At 41.9% G+C, this 21,915-nt stretch overlaps 2 protein-coding genes across 7 annotated transcripts in view; one reads left to right on the top strand and one right to left on the bottom strand.

Annotated features, from left to right (window-relative positions):
* The window catches only part of sdccag8 (SHH signaling and ciliogenesis regulator sdccag8), a 73,160-nt gene extending 66,415 nt beyond the window's left edge, over positions 1 to 6,745 (top strand). Inside the window, exons 17-18 of the mRNA XM_037783311.1 lie at positions 5,408 to 5,534; positions 5,793 to 6,745. Of these exons, the coding sequence (XP_037639239.1) occupies positions 5,408 to 5,534; positions 5,793 to 5,819 (154 nt within the window). The 3' untranslated portion in view covers positions 5,820 to 6,745. The remainder of the gene's footprint in view (positions 1 to 5,407; positions 5,535 to 5,792) is intronic.
* The window catches only part of akt3a (v-akt murine thymoma viral oncogene homolog 3a), a 90,930-nt gene continuing 75,285 nt past the window's right edge, over positions 6,271 to 21,915 (bottom strand). For all 6 annotated transcript variants that reach the window (XM_037783314.1, XM_037783313.1, XM_037783316.1 and 3 more), the window contains 4 exons: positions 14,421 to 14,635; positions 14,113 to 14,200; positions 12,494 to 12,596; positions 6,271 to 11,599 (listed from right to left, as the gene is read on the bottom strand). In XM_037783314.1, the coding sequence (XP_037639242.1) occupies positions 11,514 to 11,599; positions 12,494 to 12,596; positions 14,113 to 14,200; positions 14,421 to 14,635 (492 nt within the window). In that variant the 3' untranslated portion in view covers positions 6,271 to 11,513. The remainder of the gene's footprint in view (positions 11,600 to 12,493; positions 12,597 to 14,112; positions 14,201 to 14,420; positions 14,636 to 21,915) is intronic.

Below are 21,915 nucleotides of genomic sequence, written 5' to 3'. Positions count from 1 at the left end.
AACAGACGCGTTCTTAAGTGGCTTGTACGAGGGATTTAGGAGAACTTGCTGCATTCATACATTTTCTCATATTTTCAATTTTCTCTGAGGCACAAACACAATTTACGAGTTGTCCAGACCTGTCATAGGAGTCATGTGCAATTAGACTGCTGTTATACAAACCTACGTTTTTTCTAAAGGCTGTCAATCGTTAATTGCGATTAATCGCTTTATTGTACAAGTTAATCGCGATTCATTGGAAATTATTGCACTTTTTTTTTGTTCGAAATGTACCTTAAAGGGAGATTTGTCAAGTATTTAATCCTCTTATTAACATGGGAGTGGGCAAACATGCTTGCTTCATGCAAATATATATATGTATTTATTATTGTCAATTAACAACACAAAACAATGACAGATATTGTCCAGAAACCCTCACAGGTACTGCATTTAGCATAAAACAATATGCTGAAATCATAACATGGCAAACTGCAGCCCAACAGGCAACAACAGCTGTCAGTGTGTCAGTGTGCTGACTTGACTATGACTTGCCCCAAACTGCATGTGATTATCATAAAGTGGGCATGTCTGTAAAGGGGAGACTCGTGGGTACCCATAGAACACATTTACATTCACATATCTGGAGGTCAGAGGTCAAGGGACCTCTTTGAAAATGGCCATGCCAGTTTTTCCTCACCGAAATTTAGCGTACGTTTGGAGCGTTATTTAACCTCCTTCCCGACAAGCTAGTATGACAAGGTTGGTACCAATTGATTCCTTAGGTTTAAAACTGAGCCTGCTACAATCTCACAAGTTGCGTGATGAAATTAGTGGTGTTTAAATGAATTTGCGTTGAACTTTGACAGCCCTAGTTTTTTCGCTAATGGATTGTATATTTCATTTCTTTGAAGCAATTTTGAGCTTGAAAATCCTTTATAAACTGCACTTCATAATTATGTTGACATTATCTTCTTTGAATTACAATATAATTATACCCCCGCGACAACGTAGCGTTCCGCGTGTCCGTCCTTCCGTCCGTCCTTCCGTCCGTCCTTCCGTTCGTGTGTCACACTTTCGTTTCCAGTGCAGAACTCTGAAACTATTTAACTAAGGAGCTTCAAATGTGGTATGATGGTTGACGGTGTGGTCTAGTTGTGCTCTTAGAGGGGGTTAGAAGTCCAGGGTGCCCAAAAACTTTTTACATTTCTGCCAAAAACTGTGATTTTCTTTTCCCACTTCAATTTCATTTCCGGAGTACAACTCTGAAACTAGGGGGGGTAACTAGGGGGGGTAACTAGGCATGACATGGCTGACTTACCTCTTTTGGATGCCTTAACGCGTCATACCCTCGGAAGATAGTAACTTTATTGATCCCGAAGGAAATTCAAGTTTCCAGCATCACAGTTCTATAGTGCAAAACATGTTAGTAAAAAGGCAGTAAAAAAGTTAGTAGTGCAAAGACAAAAAAATATACCAGATATAAAAATACAAGATGAAGAAGAAAACTGTTAAAACTGAATATAGTGCAGGGTAACAGCTGTGATACACGACTATATAGTGCAGAAGAGACTGTTAAAAGTGAGTATAGTGCATTATTATCCGTCCTGCAGACCGTCCTCCTTTGTCCCCCCCCCTCTCCCTAGAGAGGTGTTGTACAGTTTGATGGCTCGGGGGACAAAGGATTTCTGAGTCTGTCTGTGGAGTACTTGGGGAGCAGCAGCCTGCCGCTAAACCAGCTCCTCTGTTTGTTGATAACGGCGTGCAGAGGATGGCTGGTGTTGTCCAGTATGGCAAGCGGTCTGTTGAGTGTTCTTCCTTCTGCCACCGTCACCAGAGAGTCAAGCTCCATGCCGACCACGGAGCAGGCCCGCCTGATCAGCTTGTCCAGCCTCGAGGTATCCCTCTTAGTTGTGCTGCCCCCCCCACATCCCCTACCCCCAGCACACCACAGCGTAGAAAAGGACGCTGGCGACCACAGATTGGTAAAACATCCGCAGGAGTTTTGTGCAGATGTTAAATGATCCCAGCCTCCTCAGGAAGTACAGTCTGCTTTGTCCCTTCCTGTAGAGGTGGTCAGTGTTTATTGTCCAGTCCAGTTTGTTGTCCAGCTGCAGCCCGAGGTACTTGTAGGTACCCACGACCTCCACCTCGTTCCCATCGATGTGGACTGGTCGTGGGGGTGGTCTAGACTTCCTGAAGTCTATGACCATCTCTTTGGTTTTTGCGGTGTTGAGCTGCAGGTGGTTGGAGTGACACCAGGTGACGAAGTCCCCCACCAGGCTCCTATACTCCTCCTCCTGATCACCCCCAACACATCCCATAATGGCCGTGTCGTCAGCGAACTTCTGAATGTGACACGACTCAGAGATGTAGTTGAAGTCCGCCGTGTGAGAGAGCGCGTCTTTAGAGACCGTGCTGATGTACTGGCAGAGACAGATGAATGGGGCAGGACGCGTAGCCTTATATGGTATCATTGGGGCGTTAATTATGCTAATTCATAATTCTCATGAACACACGCTCATTTACGCACAGTTGGCGTTCATGGTGTTTACGCGGGTCATTTACATTTACAGACTTGTTCTTAACTTCATCAATCATCCTCCTACAGTAAGACGTGCTGTGAGGGGTTTGAGAGACAGTCATGGATTCTTTACTCACGAAAAAGTTCTGATACCACGATGTAAAATACTCAGATTACAATTACACGTTCAGCATTTCATATCTTACAGAAGTAATATCAGCAAAATGCACTTAAAGTATCAAAAGCCAAAGGGACATTATTCAATATACTGATGCATCGATGTGTAAGCCTGCGTTTACTGTTGTAGCCGGTCGAGGTGGACCTTCTTTATCTAGCTTCCTCTGTGTGTGTGTGCGTGCGTGCGTGCGTGCGTGCGTGCGTGCGTGCGTGCGTGCGTGAATGAATGAGTTCACCGCTGCACTAGAGGAGGGGGATGACTGGATGAATGGATGAAATAATGGGCTGCTGGTGGGAAATATCTTAACAGACATTCCACCTCCACCCCCAAACACCGTCAACACGCACACTATTCATACACCCTTACCCCCAAATCCCAGCTGGAAAACACCACCTCCCAACACACACACACACACACACACACACACACACACACACACACACACACACTGTCTACTCCCAGTGTGCAGTGAAAGAGTTCATTGTTTGCAGGAGCGGCTGTGTCAGAGGGGACACACTAATTGGGATGTCCCAGTACTGATCAACACTTTGCTTCATAAAGCACACACACCAGTCTCTCATCAGACTGTTAACCTGCTGTTCACTTTAGACTACAGGACGGCAACATGGGGATATCATGTAGTATTGAGCCATTCGATCAATTGATCCAGACTTTAGACACACTGGATGATGCAGCACTTGTACTTGTAAAGGGAGTATTTTTACATTGTTATACCCCCGCGACAACGTAGCCCGTTGTCCGTCCTTCCGTCCATTGGCGTGTCACACTTTAGTTTCCGGAGCAGAACTATTCGAAAACTATTTAACTTAGGAGCTTCAGATGTGGTATGATGGTTGACAGTGTGGTCTAGTTGTGCCTTTCGGGGGTTAAAAGTCCAGGGTGCCTGAAATTTTTGAAATTTTTCCAAAAGGGCAAAACCTTTGGCCCTGCTTTAGTAGGGGTCAAGCAGTGAGCGGGGAAGTATGTGAGCCATGCTCACTTTTGCATTGTTGTATTGGTACTTTTACTTAAGTAAAGGATCTGAGTACTTCTACCACCACTGATGATGTGATTGATTTATGGTCCAAGAAGGAAAGGAGACTTGTCCAATGTAGAACTTTATAATATTGCATTTAAAATGACAGTCTAGCCAAACATTGGGCCAGCTATGGTTCACACCTTGGATGGACACAAATAGAAAAAGGAAATGACAGCTCCATTCAAACCAATCAAGACCTCATCACAGAATGCTGTGGGAAGTCTGATTGGTGAGGAAGAGGAGTAGTATAATCTTGCAGCACTCCAGAGAAGTGTGGCCTAAAGTTCCAAAAGATACCCGGATATCCCAAATACAAACAAGAGTATTCCTCTATTTGGAACAATTCATCTATTAAAACAGGTAAGAAACTTTGTTTGTGGAAATCCTGGCTGGAGGGAAATCTGCATAAGATTGGAGACGTGTATGAGGATGAGGCGTTTCTGTCATTTCAACAGATTGATGAACATTTTGAACTAAAAGAATAGAGGAAGTTTTGGAAGCACCGGAGCCAGAGACATCAAGCCAGGCCAGGTTACCTAGATGTGCTCACTCTGTCTCAGTCCTTTACAATATGGTTGCAGATGCTCGGCGTGGGAAGTATGAACATTTTGGACTGATTTGGAAAAAAGATCAAAATTGTAACACTGAGGTAATTGCATGGAAAGACATAGTAACAAATACAGGATGGTCCATTAGGGACGTCCGTAAATGTACACATAATAAGATCATTCATAGGTACTATATTACACCGGTTAGATTTCATAAAATGGGCTCGATACAGAATAACATAACGTAGAGGCAGGTACTGTACCTTCTTCCACTCATTGTGGGATTATTATTTGTTTTTTTTCCTTTGTGGAAAGAGGTTATTGGAAAGTTTGGTGAATGACTGTAAAAGTACTTAACCAGAATCTCCTCAACTCTGTCTGCTGGGAGAGAGATCCCAGTTATCAGGAGGAATATTTACAGCACAGTTTGGTTTAGCACCGACAGGCATCAGTGCAGGTGGAGTTATTCTTCACCGCTGGATGAGTCCGACTCAACCAGAATTTACACAAAACACTCAAGAATTCATATGCTAATTCTGACTATTTTACACAAATAATTGATAATTAATAATTCTAGTTATGACATACTAGACTACAACTTTTTTTATGACTTTATGACAGTATACTATGACTTTTAATGACATACTATACTATGACTTTTTATGACTTTTTTCGACACGCTATACTATTTTCAACATATCAAGTATGCCTTTTTTCGCCAAGTCTATTCAAAACGTTTTTCAACCTACTCTACTATGACTATTTCCGACATACTATATTATGACTTTTTATGCCTTTTTTCCGACATACTACACACTGACTATTTCCGACATACTACACTATGACTCTTCTAACATACTATACTATGACTTTATATAGACAAAATGATTCATGGATTATCGTGGGATCCTGAATCACCTCCCTGTCTGCACTCTAATTATAAACTGCACACCGCTGTCACTTTCATGTAAACAGTGTTGATTACTTGATCAAAACAAAGTCCAGCGATATTTCAAAAAGCTCCCCCTGTGGATCCAGCTCTCTTTCAATATTTACAACATTTGGTTTTATATCAGCCAGGAGGGTACGTTCCTCTCACATAGTTTCAGTCAATATTGTGTGTGTGTGTGTGTGTGTTGCAGGCTGCAGCAGTTGGACCGTCACTGTCAGAGCAGCGCCCAGCAGGTGTATGAGCTGCTGGCCAAACAGAACCAGCTGATGCAGGAGAGAAACGCACTCACTGAGGAGATGCAGAGCCTACACATGGAGGTACACACACACACACACAGCAGAGTGTGACTCACTGTTTTGTTTCTAAATGAATTTGTGGCGGTGTCTTTTCTCTCCAGGTGCACGTTATAGTTGTCATTTTACTAAAATAAAATCAGTAAGAAGATGTTTGTCCCGCCGTGACTAATGACTGTCTGCTTCTCAAAACCATGTGGTCTATATTCTGTTCTGAGTCATTATCAGAGAGATCATGTGTGTGTCTCATTGAGTTGTGTTTGTGTGTTTGTGTCTTTCTAGAGACGAGTCAATACTCTGTCCACATGAGTCTGTCCTGCTTGTTTGGATCTGGATCTGAAGTCAGAAATCTCCTGTTGACAAGAACATATCAAAGTGTCTGTGTTGTGGAGACAAGTGTGTTTCATCCTTTTTGTATTGAGGTACACTGTATACACTGAATGTGTTATCACAACTGAAAATCAGGTTTCATTTTATATTTGACATTTGGCTATAGACTGTTACTGTATATTATATAGTGAGAGGTAACACTTTTTTTATATATACAGATTTAATTGACAAAATCACTCACGCACTAATATGAGCTTTTGGAACACAGTTATTTAAATCAACTTTTCTAATTTTCTTTTTTTACATTTTTTTGGGGAAAAAGTTAATGCTCAACGCTGTTTCATTTTGAACATTTGAACTGAGCTGGAAGTTCAGCAGATTATAGTATTTTTAGCCACAAAGCAAGTAAGAAGTGGACGCCGTCGCAGCAGATTGACATAGTGCTTTATTGAAGCTGTCTGTAAGAAGGAAAATAATGTGCATCCCTATCATATACATTGTGTAAAAATACTAAGGATGTACAGTGTAAAAAAAACAGCTTCATGTTGATGGTAATTTGTTGTTTTCACATCCTCGCGGCCTCAGCGGCCAGCAGCACTGCATCCTGACAGCATGAGGGACACAAAAAGGCTGTTTTGATCGATCTGTTAAGTTTTCCCGACACCGTCTGAGGGTCGACGTCAGCTCTGCTCCTCCGACGTGTCAGAGAGCAGCGCTGACTTCAGTATTACGGTGCTTCAGGGGGAATTGTGGCCCGCTCTGAGAACAGCTGGCAGCTGTCCACAAATGTCTCACACAGCTGTAAAAGCTACAGTAGATGGACATGGACATGAAATTAATTACATGTTGTAATATTTGTACACGCTGTTTTATAAATAAATGCATCTCATGCTTGTTCATGTTAATAGTCATGATGATAGTAGTCTAGTACCAGAGGAAGAAGAGAGGGGGAGGAATTCTGTCGCAGACACGAGGTCAAATACTTTCAGAAATCCTTCCAAACACTGGAGCCGTTTACTTATTATCTGCATTAAACGCAGGGCTGAGTGCGGTTTGTGATTTTTTTTGGCCGACGCCGTCGGTTCATTAACAACGGGCGAGATCAATACAGAGCAGCTGAGGTCTTTGAAAGGATTTTACATATTATTCAAATACTATTGGAGTCAGATCTGTTGTGTGATAGATGTACAGTACAAACAGCAGCAGCTTTAAGAGTGAACACTGTCAGTGCAGCGTCAGATATCTCACATACTGTCGATTCACACCAGTCGAGGGCACCAGTGAAGCTGTGAGGAGGCTTAAAGCATCCAGTTAAAGACCTCACTGACGTGGCCACAACTGATTCATAGTCTTTAAGGGAAAACCCACATTGATGAAGAGGATTACTAAGCTCCATCGTCTCCACTTACGGTAGCTGAAGGAAAACATTTGTATTGTAATGATCTCTGACCTTCGAATCAGCGTCTGGCAGCTGCCAGTAAATGAACTTGAATATGTGGAAGGTTGAACAAGGAGAGTTGGAGGCTCAACGGAGGGAAAACTTTTCAAAAACAGAAGGAGTCGGTGACATCAGTGGATTTTTCCCAAACATTTTAGTTCGTGAAGACTGACCAAGTTACTGAACATTTCCACTGAGCGTGATTCTGCAGCGGCAGCACTGACTCGTCTCTGGCACGTGGGACACAATCACTCCGGGTCTTGCCAACTTTCGACATCAGAGCAACAAAGCTATATCGGTTGTATGCGGAGGGGAGATGTGCTTTAAAAATCCTCATTTTCTTAAAAACATAAAAAAGCTAAAAATCTTCCTTTAAAGCAGGGTTGAATCAGATTCCTCTGAATCATATAAAAAGTGATGGATGTGAAAGTGCTGTGGCCGAAGCTACAAAGCGGTATTTCATGAACTCTGGTTTCTAATGATTTTGGCGGTAAGCGTGCACATACAGCTAGAACTCCTCAGTCGCTCGCAGACCTGGGTCAAATCAAAGCTGAAATCCTTCCAAATACTCGGGAGCGTTTTGCTTGAGCCTGTCGACGGTTGCCAGCTGGGTGGGAGCTGTACTCATTTTTGAACTATTCGACTGCTTCGGCTGTGCCAGACAGGCTCAATCGATCACAGAGAAGTATTTTTCATAAGAGTTCTGAGTGCCACTTTTGACTCAGGACTGGTTCGTGCGGACAGAGGACTACAGCATGCAGGCCAGCGCCGTCCTTTTCTACTTTCTGCCATAAAGCGCCTTTGCCAGCTAATAGCGATTTAATGGATGTGCATGTGTAAAGCACATAGACTCAAGAGCAGCGGGAAAAAACAGGTAATGTGTCGTTTAAGAGATATTTATAAAGAAACAAAATTATTTTTAGAACAAAATCTCTGGAGACTTAAACTGCAGAGTGAAACACGACTACACCCCCTTTACTGCTAAACTCCAAAAACAAAATGACACCAAATAAATTAAATAGAAAAGAAATTCAAGTTATCCATCAACGATGAGAATAAAAACATTCAAATAATAAATATTGGAATACAATTTTCTTTCTACGCCTAACGAGAGCACATCCCCTTGTGCTCTCTTTAAATCTGCCACATCCAGATATCCACATGATCACATGTTTGGTTGAAATTTCAAATGTTTAAAAATATATTTCCTCACATCTGATGATGTGTTTTTTTTTTTCTGAAGTGCTGGATGTGTTCGGAGTTAAACCCATAAGGCTTACTGGCGTTTTGAAGACAGAGAAATTGAGGGGATTTAAAATCTTGTTGGTCAGACTGGAAGACATGACGACGCAAACAAACAAAGTCCAGACCGGAGAGGTGACCGTGCACGTTAAAGACAGAGGAGTGTTGAAAATGGGATCATCCCCACTCTTGAAATAAACGCTAACTCTTTCTCACCTACAATCCAAAGAACCGACTGACCTCACAAACTCACATTTCATATCCAAACACTAGTATTCCTCGTCCTCCTCGGCTCTGTCTCGACACACTGACGGTAAAAAAGCAGCACTCACTGTTTATGGTATTGAATCTTTTACATCCTTACCGCTTTACATTCACACTTCTGGGCTGCACTTGGTTTTTTTTTGCTCAACTTCCACTTCGTCTTTCTCTCTGAACTCTCTGAACTCTCTGAACTCTCTGAACTCTCTGTCTCTGCCTTCACCGACACACACCTGTGGTCACAGTACATTTGGGGAACATTTGTGTCAGTGAGATGAGCCTTGATAGTAAACACCTGTGGGGATGATTTGGGTAAAGTTGAAGAAGGAAATAGGGCTGCACAATTAATGGAAATTTTTTCAAAATCTCAATAGGTATTTGTTAAAACTCGCAATATTTGTTAAAGGCCAAATATGCGTCAAAATACATTTTAAATTAAATATTGCGGTGCTGCAGAGATGTTCAGGCCTACACATCATATTCTACAGACTTCAAGAAAACATCTTTGTTTGGTACAGATCCACGCAAAAATCACACCATAATCATTTTAATATGTTTTTCAATGAAAATGAGAATAATGTAAAAAAAAAAAAAAAAAAGTAGCATTCCCTTTAATATCAAATCATATCGCAACTGCAAAATAATCTCATTCGATTTTTTTTTCATAATTGTGCAGCCCTAGAAGGAAAGGTGATTAAATAAATACATATCTTTAAGCTTGCGGTACACGAGCGTCTGTCTGGACCGCGTCCCGTCACCTCTCCGCCGTCACATTTTGGTCACAAAACAACACAAAAACATCATTAAAATAAACGATGGAGCAGGAAGGCTATCCGCTTTCCCTCCTACATTCTTCAGCCATATTTGTTTCTTGAGGTGCCTTTTTCTTTTTCTTTTTTTCTTCTCTCAGCCCTAAGAAATAGTTTTTTTTCTCTAGAATAATGTAATAACAATAGAAAAAGTTAAATATAAAAACCGATGAGTAGAACAATAAATAGAACATATATATATATATTATAGCCATTTGCTGTGATTGGTGTAAACCCATAACTGTTGATGTGTACCTCCTCACAGACCATAAGAATCTCTCACAGGAAATCAGCTGTTCCCTCAGTCATCAATACGTCATAAATATCACATTATAAATATTTCATCATTCTTGGAGCTTTTCACCTGTATTCTCTCTCTCTCTCTCTCTCTTTCTCTCTCTCTCTCTCTCTCTCTATCTCTCTCTATCTCTCTCTATCTCTCTCTCTTTCTCTCTCTCTCTCTCTCTTTCTCTCTCTATCTCTCTCTCTCTCTCTTTCTCTCTTTCTCTCTTCTCTCATCAACAATGCCCATCCTGGACTTCTCTTTTCACTCTGTTCCTGCAGCAGTTTTCCCTTTCCTGCACAGAGACAGAGAGGTACAGCCGTATGGTTCCCGTGACGACAACATGTCACAGTAAAGCTTCATCATCGACACAAAGCACCGCTTCACTTCTCATTTCCCTTTTGGGACAGAAGAGACTTAAACTCGTAGGGACAGAGGGGGGAGGGAGGGGAGGGAGGGGAGGACATTGAAAACTCTCAATTTCACCTCCTCAGTGATGGATATATCAACCACCTTGCACTGCATTGTGGGTAACGTAGTAAAGCTCATGGTTCGGGAGCTTCATCCTCCTGGACTGCTGTGCTTTGAGGTGCGTTCTTCAACACAAACCCTTAATAGTACCTTGCACACACACTCACACACACACACACACACACAAACACGTCGTCCTCTCGTCGTCTTAATCTATAGAGTCAATGTGTGACAGCAGCACGTTAGGAGTAATAGCGACGCCCGTTCTGCAGCTGTACGAGCATAGACGTTAAATACAGGTGGGTGATGAGTTGCTGGCGCCTGTATGATGATCTGCAGCATTAAGCTAGTAGTGTAGCACCGGGTTTTTAGTAGTAGTAGCAGTATAGTAGTAGTAGGAGGAGTAGTAGTAGTACCTGTAGTAGTAGTTGAAATAGCAGCAACGACAATAATGGATTGCACTGAGCAAAACCTGAGTCAAATCCCGCTCGACAAAGTGAGCTGCGGAGGATTCTGCTCACAGGCGACAAACTGCTCCCTCAATGCCAGGCAGCCTCAATCAACCCCAGAATCATTTAGGTGAGGATTTGAAATCAGACCCCGAGTGTCTCTCTGAGTCTGAGAGTCTGTTTTGCAAAAGCCTGAGATACAACCGGTAACGGCAGTTTAGGTTTGAATGACTCAAAATGCTATATCTCCATCGTACGGATGAGAAGTCACAAAAACGAACTCCTGAAAAATGCATCAGCTGTTTTTCGTCTAACTCGATCAGAAGTTGTTTTTTTGTTTTGAGAGTTTGGCAGGACCGACACATGTCAAAGCACAGCAGGCCACCGGTGATGCTCCTGTCATTAAAGGGACATTACATAGTAACTGATCACATCACAGTTCGGATCACCTAGGGCTGCAGTGCAGGATTAGAAAGTAAATTTTGCCTCCTGGAAGTTCTCTCTAAAAAGGAATCCACAAAAATAATAATGATAATAAAAAGGAAACAAATAGAGAAGCAGACTGCAGAGGTGAAAAAGAGAGGAGGAGGAAGAGGAGAGGAGAAAAAGGGGCAAAATCCTTCAAGTCTTTTCTGGGTCGGTCCAAAGCTGTGGGTCTTTTTTTGTCCCACACTGATGTCCTCAGAGACCAGCTGTGATGATGTCACCGTGGTGGACGCTTCATTCCCGGCCGCTGGCGGAGTAGGAGAACTGTGGGAAGTGCGGTCGTCTCTCGTTGTCCAGACAGTCCATCCCGTCCTCGTCGACTAAAGAAACACGAGGATTCAGAGGTGATTAATGACGTGATTAATTACATCTTTCACTTAATATCAATACATTAAATCAAACGGGAAATTGATTTGATCATCTCATAAATATAATCACACCTTACAAAGCATTGTGTTCGGGGAAGTTGTTGTGTAGATTTAAACAGAACAAGATTCAATTAACAAGTGTGTCTTTGATGTGCCAATCTCCTGCTAACTAACTGATGTGTGACCTACAAAACGAGTGGAACCTCACATTAGCTGCAGAGAAACACATCGGTTCCACTAATGCATAATTCAGTGCCGAACATTTTGAAACCGGTATCTTCGTTTCAAAAAGCCTGTGAAGCGCTGCGGCGTGTGGCCCGAGGACTATTGCAGAGACATTTGAATAAACAGACAACAGCACTTTGAGTGTTTGTTTTACGCCAGTTAATTCAAGCTGAATGTCTCACCTGAAGAAACGGCGGAAGCGCTGATACTTTGTTTGCAACTGCAATTATTGAAGTAATCAAAGTGAGTAAAAAAAAGCTAAATTTGATCACAATCAGGTGCTTGATGAATGCAATCTACTGACTGCACAGCTAGACAAGTCATTTATTCCAACTGTTTTATTAACATCGTTCATGATCCTCTGGAGAAAGTGTATTTAACATGCAAAACACATACAGTATGAAGCACATACTGTACAGTGTTTGGTGGGATGTGGGCTATTTTAAAAAGTCTTATGTAATATTTGACCCTACGCTTGTTAAACACACACACGCTCCAAACCAGAGCATTTGCTTCTTTTGTAACTCGATGCAAAACAAATGAGTGTGAGATTTGGTTGAGTTTGAATCATATGTGTGTACGTACATGTGTGAGAAAGAGAGAGCAACAGAAAACACTCACATTTCTCTGGTGGAGTGATTGTGATGGTCTGGGCCGTGAACTCCTCGTCGAAGTATCTGGTGTCCGTCTCCGACGTCACCTGAGGCTTGAAGGGAGGGACCATCTGGGGCAGAGACGTAGAGGATGACACGAAGAGGAAAGATTAGATTGAACAATAACACTTTCAAACTCTTCAGACCAGCTGCTTCACCAAACTCTGGATGTCACAGAACTTCCCGCAATTGGGGCACGCTAGTGTGTCATAAAAACATCATAGTGTAGTTGATTATGAAAAGTCATATTATAGTATGTCATAAAAGTCAAAGTATAGTATGTCATAAAACATCATAGTATAGTATGTCATAAAAAGTCAACGAAGTATGTCATAAAAAGTCATAGTAAAATACATCATGAAAAACGCTAGTGTGTCAAAAAAAGTCAAAGTATAGTAAGTCATAAAAAGTCATAGTATAATATGTCAAAAAAATAGTTATATTAAAGTATGTAAAAAAAATCATAGTATAGTATGTCGAAGAAAAAAATCATAGTATAGTGTGTACAAAAAAAGTCAGTATGTTATGTTAAAAAAAGAGTCATCAAAATTCATAGTATAATTTGCTGAAAAAAAATTATAGTTTAGTATGTCAAAAAAAGAGAGTATAGTATAGAATATCACAAAACAAGTCATAGTATAGTATGTTGAAAAAATTCATAAAAAAGTCATAGTGTAGTATGTCGGAAAAAAAAGTCATACAAAAGTCATAGCATAGTACGTGGAAAAAAGTCATGGTATAGTAGGTTGAGAAAAGTCATAGTATAATATGTCGAAAAATAGTCGTAGTATAGTATGTGAAATAAAGTCATAAAAAAAGTCATAGTATAGTTTGTCGAAAAAAAGTCATGGTACAATATTTTGAGAAAAAAAGACATAGTTTTGGATGTCAAAATATGTTGTAGTATAGTATGTTGAAAAATAGTCACAATATAGTATGTGAAATAAAGTCATAAAAATAGTCATAGTATAGTATGTTGAAAAAATTCATAAAAAGTACATCCATGTCTGTCCAAAATGTCATCACTTCATCATTTTATCCTATTAGACATTTGTGTAAAATTGTCATGATTAGCATATGAATTCTTGAGTTATGGCCAAAAACGTGTTTTGTGGGTTACAGTGACCTTTGACCTTTAACCACCGCATTCTTCTCAGCTCATCATTGAGTCCAGTGGATGTTTGTGCCAGATGACGGACGGACGGACAGACAACCCCAAAACATAAAGTCGTAGGCACGGAGGCATAAAAATGTGATGTTTGTTTGTGTGAATATGTGTTGCATTCATATTTGAACTGTGGTGTTGCTTTACAACAAGGAAAGGAAAGGAAAGGAGATGAGGAAAGGAAATGAGAGGAGGAAGGAGAGAGGACAGCAGGAGAGGAGTGTGAAGAACAGGAGACATGTTATTATAGGTGTTTGCCACACAGGACCTGATTCTTACTCGCTGGTGTTATACGAGTAAACACATGGTAGACCTCCAGGATACAAGGTCACACGTCTCCGTGATGCTCTGTGCTTTATACGGCTGTGTTTAGCAAAGTGCAAGCTGCAAACTTACAGTTCTACCGTCATGTTGCTCCGTACCTTTTTATCATATACATCCTGCCAGTCAACGCCAGAGAAGAAGCTGTGTCTCATTATTTCTTTAGCGTCATCTGGTCCTCCACCGAGCCTAGAGGACAGGAGAGGAACGTTAGAATAAAACAAACCGAGACATCTGATTGGACCCAACAAAAGAAAGTAATCAAACTTATAAAAGTCATCAGAAGGGATGGAGATATTTAATACCTTCGTTAGCAAAATAACTTGAATAAAACTCCTGATATACTCCTGGTACATCTGTTCGCATCTCTACATTTTTCACACACAGTTACACTAAGCCACACGCTAACCGTTTGTTGGGGTCTTTGATGAGCAGGCCTGACAGCAGGGACTTGGCGTCGGACGACAGAGTGCGCGGGAACTTGATGTCCTCCATGAGGATGAGCTCAAACAGCTTCTCGTGGTCCTGGTTGTAGAACGGCAGTCGGCCGCACATCATCTCGTACGTCACCACGCCCAAACCCCACCAGTCCACCGCCCGACCGTAGTCGTTGTCCTCCAGGACCTGACAGAGAGACGAGAGAGACGGATACACAATGTTTGCTTTTTCTTTTTAAACGGGACCATTTGTTTTATTGGACATCTGCTTTTTTTTTTCCTGCATTTCTGCAGTTATTTTATTGGACAATGCAGACTGCCCAAGGTACTCGATGAAGAGGCAGATGAGCGAGGAGAGACAGCAAAGGAGAGTCAATATGCCATCTTGCTCGAGGGACGAATAAAAAGAAACAGTAAAAGTTGTCCGAGGAGAACAGAAGTGGCCGCGCAGATAACAAGGGCTGCGGTGTACACGGCTCTCTTTCAGCACACAGACACACACATACAGAGGCAAACATCATGGGATGGCAGGTCTTCAGAGGCCCCTGTTACAGTAAGAGAGTCAGTGTGCTGGCGTGGCCCACCAGATGCCCCCCACCCCCTCCCCCCGTGGTCCCTGCCAGCTCTCCCTGGCACACAGCTCCTTCTCCTGGCAGGGACAGAGAGGGAACGTCCCTGGATGGAAAAGGCAGGAACAGCCCGCAACATGGGTCAGGGCCAGTCCGACCTCCGAGCTGGCTAGCAAAGGTACTGTTCTGTGTAAGCTGCTGTGCTGTGTGAGCTGAGTGTGTACGTGTTGGGGAAAAGAGGTTGTGTGAAAGAAGTAACTCCCGTATCAAAGTGTTGTGTCTGGGCTGCCTTCCTGCTCTTATTCCCTGCCTGCTCTCCTTGCGCCGTCCTCTCCATTCCGTCTCATCCTGCCATCTATCCCGTCCTCTAATCACGTCTTCCCTTCGCTCGTTCCTTCTCTTTCATCCTCTCATGTGCCCGTTCGCTCACCTCTGGAAGAGCAAGGAAGAGGAGAAGAAGGAAAAAAAGGAGGCAGACGCAGGAAGAGAGAGGTATTTTCAGGTACTGTCGAGGCCCTCATTAACATAATAAGCTTATTAACATGATGAGTGTGTATGAGTGTGTGTGTGTGTGTGTGTGTGTGTGTGTGTGTGACTGACAGACAGACAGGGCTGGAGAGCAGCCAGAACAGCATATGTTGTACATCTCGCCAATAATAATAACATCTCACTCACTGTTAATAATGGACCAGGCTGGGTGGACGCTAACAGATATACAAACACATGAAAGCACAAAACGTACCCACACACAAAAACATGTTTTTTGACAACTATTATAAATTACACGATGAAACTATACAGCAAATGTCAGAATATCAGAAGATTTAAAAATATACCGTACACTGAACTAATATGTGCCATTAGCAGCAGCGAGATGGGTGGCAGATGCATATAGTACAAGTGTCAGGAATAGCATAAATAGCTTAGATTGATTAGACGTGTTTATCCAAACTGCAGACTGACTGTGAAAATACAGAACCTACAAACTAAGCAGCAGCATACTGAAATTTAACCGAGTATTTTAAATAACTTGTGCTGCACACTGACATGCTGTACGACTGGAAGCTTTGAACCTCACATTTCAGGCACATGAACATTTCAATAGCTGTGTCAAAAGTAAGGCTGTCAAGTTAATGCGATAATAACGCAAATTGTGTACGCAAGTCGCAAATTCGTTTTAACGCCACTAATATCCTTACCGCATTAACACAACTTGTGATTTTTAAGGTTGTAGTGGGCTCAGTTTGAAAGCTAGAGTGAAGATACTGGCATCATATTAAACTAGAAAACCTCAGGAATCCGTTGGTACCAACCATGTCATACTAACTTGTTACGGAGGAGGCTAAATAGCGCTCCAAACTTGTGCTAAATTTTGGCGATGAAAATGGGTTCTATGGGTACCCACGAGTCTCCCCTTTACAGACATGCCCACTTTATGATAATGAAATGCAGTTTGGGGCAAGTCATAGTCAAGTCAGCACACTGACACACTGACAGCTGTTGTTGCCTGTTGGGCTGCAGTTTGACATGTTATGATTTGAGCATATTGTTTTATGCTAAATGCAGTACCTGTGAGGGTTTCTGGACAATATCTGTCATTGTTTTGTGTTGTTAATTGATTTCCAATAATAAATATATACACACATTTGCATAAAGCAGCATATTTGTCCACTCCCATGTTGATATGAGTATTAAATACTTGACAAATCTCCCTTTAAGGTTCATTTTGAACAGATAAATAAATGTGCGATTAATTTGTGATTAAATATTTTAATCGATTGACAGCCCTAACCTGTACATAATGCATGGAACTATCATAATATACAACATACAGTATATACTATAATAATCAGTGACAGTACTGTGAATTGATTCTTTTAATTTGATGCTTGTTTTTAATCCTAAATAAAAAGGAGCAATTATTATTGTTATTCCTCCTCCTAGGGTTGTCAGTAGTAGTAGATGCTGTGGCATTATATTTTACCTCATACTTCATACCTTACTTTTGGTTGGTAGAGAGCCAGGAATTAAAGATTATTCTATTGTTGCAAGAAATCAAAAGAAAACCAAAGAAAAAAAGAAAACGGATAAGAAAACAAAAAAGGTCCCAGCGGTGCGGTACTTGACCTTTTAAGGTTCATTTTGAATGGATAAAAAATGTCCCATTAATTTGCGATTGATCGCAATTAACTATGGACAATAATGCGATTAATCACGATTAAATATTCTAATCGATTGACAGCCCCTAGTCAAAAGGTAAGAAGAAGGTGGTGTGAGTTTATTAAATATTCAGCTCAGTTTTATGGTGGTGAGACTCCATGAGTATGATACTTCTAAATGAATCTGTATGATGCTACATCCAAGAAAACTATTTCATACAATCAAAGTGATATCATCAGCAAACAGGTGATTAAAAACTGCTTTATGCGCACTTCTCACTCAGGAGCAAAAACACTTCTTATCCGAGTCAGTGGTAAATATGTGATGTTGATATTGCACATCAGGAATCCTGCATGTTAAAGCCCAGAACTCTGTGAGAGACTCGCTGCAATTTACAGTCTTATTCCTCTCAACATTTTACTCAGCAGTTACTCCTAATAAGTGTCAGACGTAGGTGCAGATGAGGTTCTGTTGTACTGTAAATTATGTAAAATGTCATTGTGCAATGAGACTAGGTGAGAGAAAAACACCAAAAAGCTGCCTGTGAGTTCCCACAGCAGCTCAATGCTACAGAAAGCTGGTCATTAACTGACTGAGCTCACACACTCCACACTAAACTACTAATGATGCAGGCGGCTGCTTCAGCGTGCGCAAGTCAACATGTGCGTGGAAGTGAATAAAAGAGTTATGAGTGCTATTTTATGTGTGTGTGTGTGTGTGTGTGTGTGTGTTTGTGTGTGAATGACGCTGGTCACCCTGTTGGCAGCTGCAGAGAAGAGCTGAGGGAACGAAGCGCGCCGCCAGCTCCAGATATACTATTGATTGGTACGGCTGGAGGGATAACACTGGCTTAGACTGCTGGGAGACTGTCAGACATACACACATACATGCACACACACACACACACACACACACACACACACACACACACACACACACACACAGCAGATGGAATATTTATCCGTCCTCATCAAATTCATAAAGTTTTGAGAGTGAGGCAAACTAGGAGATGTTTGGTGTTTCAGTCCCTGCAGCTTGAAGAGGGACACACACACACACACACACACACACACACACACAGTGTGCATTTATGAAATTCAGAGCAGCTTACAAGGCGGTTTTTCAATGTTGATCTACAGGGCTGTGTGTCGAGTCTTTGTACAAAAAGGTACAGAAATGTATACAAATGCAAGCAGTCCAGTTGGACATGTATATGTATGTGCATGTCGGTGTAAATAGAGGGTGTGGGTGTGTGTGTGTGTGTGTGTGTGTGTGTGTGTGTGTGTGTGTGTGTGTGTCCTGGGACCAAAAGAAAGTGGTGGCAGCTCGGTTGCAGGCAGGGAGCAGATTAATCCACACAGAGCCAGAATGCTGCCCCACAGCCTTAGGCATGGAGGCATGGGAGTGTGAGTGTGTGTACAGTACGTGTGGTTATGTGTATATTTTAGAAACAGACAGGACAAATAAATAGGACAAGACGGGCAGAAGTAACAAATTAGTGAAATCAGCAGGAGAGAAGAGAAGAAGAAGAAAAGAAGAGGAAGAGAAGGAGAAGAAGAAGAAGAGCTCTGATTAAAAGCAGCCGTGAGAAAGAAGGTCTTGTCCTGTCCTGGTCCCTACTGGGGCAGCCATGTGGCAACTAGATGCTGCTCGCGGGGCGGGGGCTTTTGGCAGCCTGGACAGGACTAGATGGGACGGGACGGGCACACACAGCCTGTGGCTGTACCAGCCCAGATACCCAGCAGGCTACTGGGAACACAAACACATCATATACTGGGCACAGTGAACACACGCTCCCATATTGTCGGTGTCACACAGAGACCTCCTATCTCCACAGTGTCATCGTTTGGAACTAGGTTTATGTCGACACTGTTGTGACATTTCGCAATGTTTTACTAACGGCTGACTGTGCTGCTGTGTTTATGAAGCATTTACCGTTACAGTATAAGAACAAAAATCACAATGCCCAACATTGTGCCCAACACTTCCCATGTGTTTTCTCTGATTGTTTTTCCATCCCTTTACAAGGACCTCAACACTGCTTATTGTCCATTGTGCATTAATCTTTTTTAGGGCTGTCAAAGTTAACGCTATATTAACGCAAATTCGTTTTAACGCCACTAATTTCTTTGATGCATTAATGCGGCTTACGATTTTTAGGTTGTTTGTATTTCTAGGTTTAGGTCTAGCTTTAAGGCTGAGCCCGCAGTCTCAAAGTTAGAGTGAAGATACTGGCATCATATGAAACTAGAAAAGCTAAGGAATCCATCGGTACCAATCATGTCATACTAGCTTGCCGCGAAGGAGGCTAAATAACGCTCCAAACTTACACTCAATTTTGGGAAGGAAAAACTGTCATGGCCATTTTCAAAGGGGTCCCTTGACCTCTGACCTCAAGATATGTGAATGAAAATGGGTTCTATGGGTACCCACGAGTCTGCTAAATGCAGTACCTGTGAGGGTTTCTGGACAATATTTGTCATTGTTTTGTGTTGTTAATTGATTTCCAATAATATAAATATATATACATACATAAAGCAGCATATTTGTCCACTCCCATGTTGATAAGAGTATTAAACACTTGACAAATCTCCCTTTAAGGTACATTTTGAACAGATCAAAAATGTGTGATTAATTTGCGATTAAATATTTGAATCGATTGTCTATCCTTGAAACAAATAAGAACATTTTGATATAACGCTTCACGAGTTCGGCTGATTAACTTTACAGTGTTGTGTTGCTGTGTGTGAGCTCCTTCAGGCACACAGCAGACACAAACCTTCTTTATTCACTTCTCATCTGCCCTTTTCACTGACGGCAAACATGGGAACTGTCTGAATTTCACTCCCGTAACCCTGAAATATTTCCTCTCCCTTCTCATCTTCCTCTGTCTTCAACCCCCCCACCACCCCCTCTCTCTTTTTTAATCCCGGCTACTTTGCATCTCTGTAACTTGGCTCCGAGCAAACTGTGTTATTTTTACACGCGGGCGGGCGAGCAGAGCGTGCGGGCGGGTGAGTGGCGGCGGCGGTGGTGTAGATTTCCAGGTTTTTTCCGAGCACCTTCCTCCAACCTCGCCCATCTGCCGCCATCTGCCTCGCTTTAGCCCGCACTTTCTACTGCAATCACACACACGGCGCACACACGCGCGCACACACATAAATGCACACAGACGCACATCCTGTGAAAAATAACCAACAGCCTCCAATCAGCTTTTGGCACGCAAAGGAAGGGACTCTAAAAAAAAGCACAAAATGCTGCGCCAAATTGTCCTCCATACTTTTTCAAGTGGGATATACACTATGCCTCTCTCCTCCTGCCTTCATCTCCACATCTACATCGCTCTGTCTCCACCACCCACAGTGCTGCAGCGCTCTCGCCAGTTGATCTGCTGGCCTTCGAGTGAAGCAGCGCTGATGGCTGGACAGCGAAATGCTGCAAAAAAACTATTACAAGAATGTAGTTATGTGTGTGTGTGTGTGTGTGTAAGCGCTGTGCTGTGCCCTTTTCCAATTCAACCAACACCCTCATTCACACGCATAAGCTGCATATTTACTGTTCACCCTGATATTATGGAAAGTGTTCGCCTGTGAAATCTGCAAATTAAAATGTGCATGCATAAATTCCACTGTAAGAAGGTTTCAAACATCAGAGTCCTTACAAAACGCAGGGTATTATGGGTGAGGGGTGGCGAGAGAGTACATCACTTCATGACTTGAGGGTACGGTGTATGTGTAGATGCTCTCAGTCAATCTGCTCAGTTTACAGAACTTTACACACAGTCCCTGAGATGTACGTCATTTATCAGTTGATTCAGGCAAATATGTATTATTATTATTATATCATATTATAAAGAGTCTACATTGTTGTGCGGATGTGTTCTTTAAATCCATCACCATTAGGCCACATTGCACACTACACATGTTCATAATGTAACCAAAATATGTGATCGGTTTTAAACACACATTTGATGTTTGTACTATTTTGTTTTGTGATTGACTAATATTTAGGTTGGTAAGCCGATGGTGGACTAATGCTACATAACTTACACTAACCATAACCCTGAACTGATAGTATATGGTTGTACCTCCTGTACATAATGCATGCAACTACCATAAAGTATTTAATACTCGTATCAACATGGGAGTGGGCAAATATGCTGCTTTATGCAAATTAATGTATATATTTATTATTGGAAATCATTTAACAACACAAAACAATGACAGATATTGTCCAGAAACCCTCACAGGTACTGCATTTAGCATAAAACAATATGCTCAAATCATAACATGGCAAACTGCAGCCCAACAGGCAACAACAGCTGTCAGTGTGTCAGTGTGCTGACTTGACTATGACTTGCCCCAAACTGCATGTGATTATCATAAAGTGGGCATGTCTGTAAAGGGGAGACTCGTGGGTACCCATAGAACCCATTTACATTCACATATCTGGAGGTCAGAGGTCAAGGGACCCCTTTGAGAACAGTTTTTCATCACCAAAATTTAGCGCAAGTTTGGAGCGTTATTTAAGCTCCTTTGCAACAAGCCAGTATGACGTGGTTGGTACCAACGGATTCCTCGAGTTTTCATATGATACCGTTATCTTCCTTCTAAGTTTAAAACTGAGCCTGTGCTGCGTTAAATTAGTGGCGTTAAAACAAATTTGTGTTAACGTGTTATCGCGTTAACTTTGACAGCCCTATTTACAACATATACTGTCTACTGTAATAGTCAGTGAC

Source organism: Sebastes umbrosus, chromosome 10, assembly GCF_015220745.1.
Source record: "Sebastes umbrosus isolate fSebUmb1 chromosome 10, fSebUmb1.pri, whole genome shotgun sequence".
In the NCBI taxonomy this organism is placed as follows: Eukaryota; Metazoa; Chordata; class Actinopteri; order Perciformes; family Sebastidae; genus Sebastes; species Sebastes umbrosus.
This window is presented reverse-complemented; position numbering and strand designations above follow the sequence as displayed.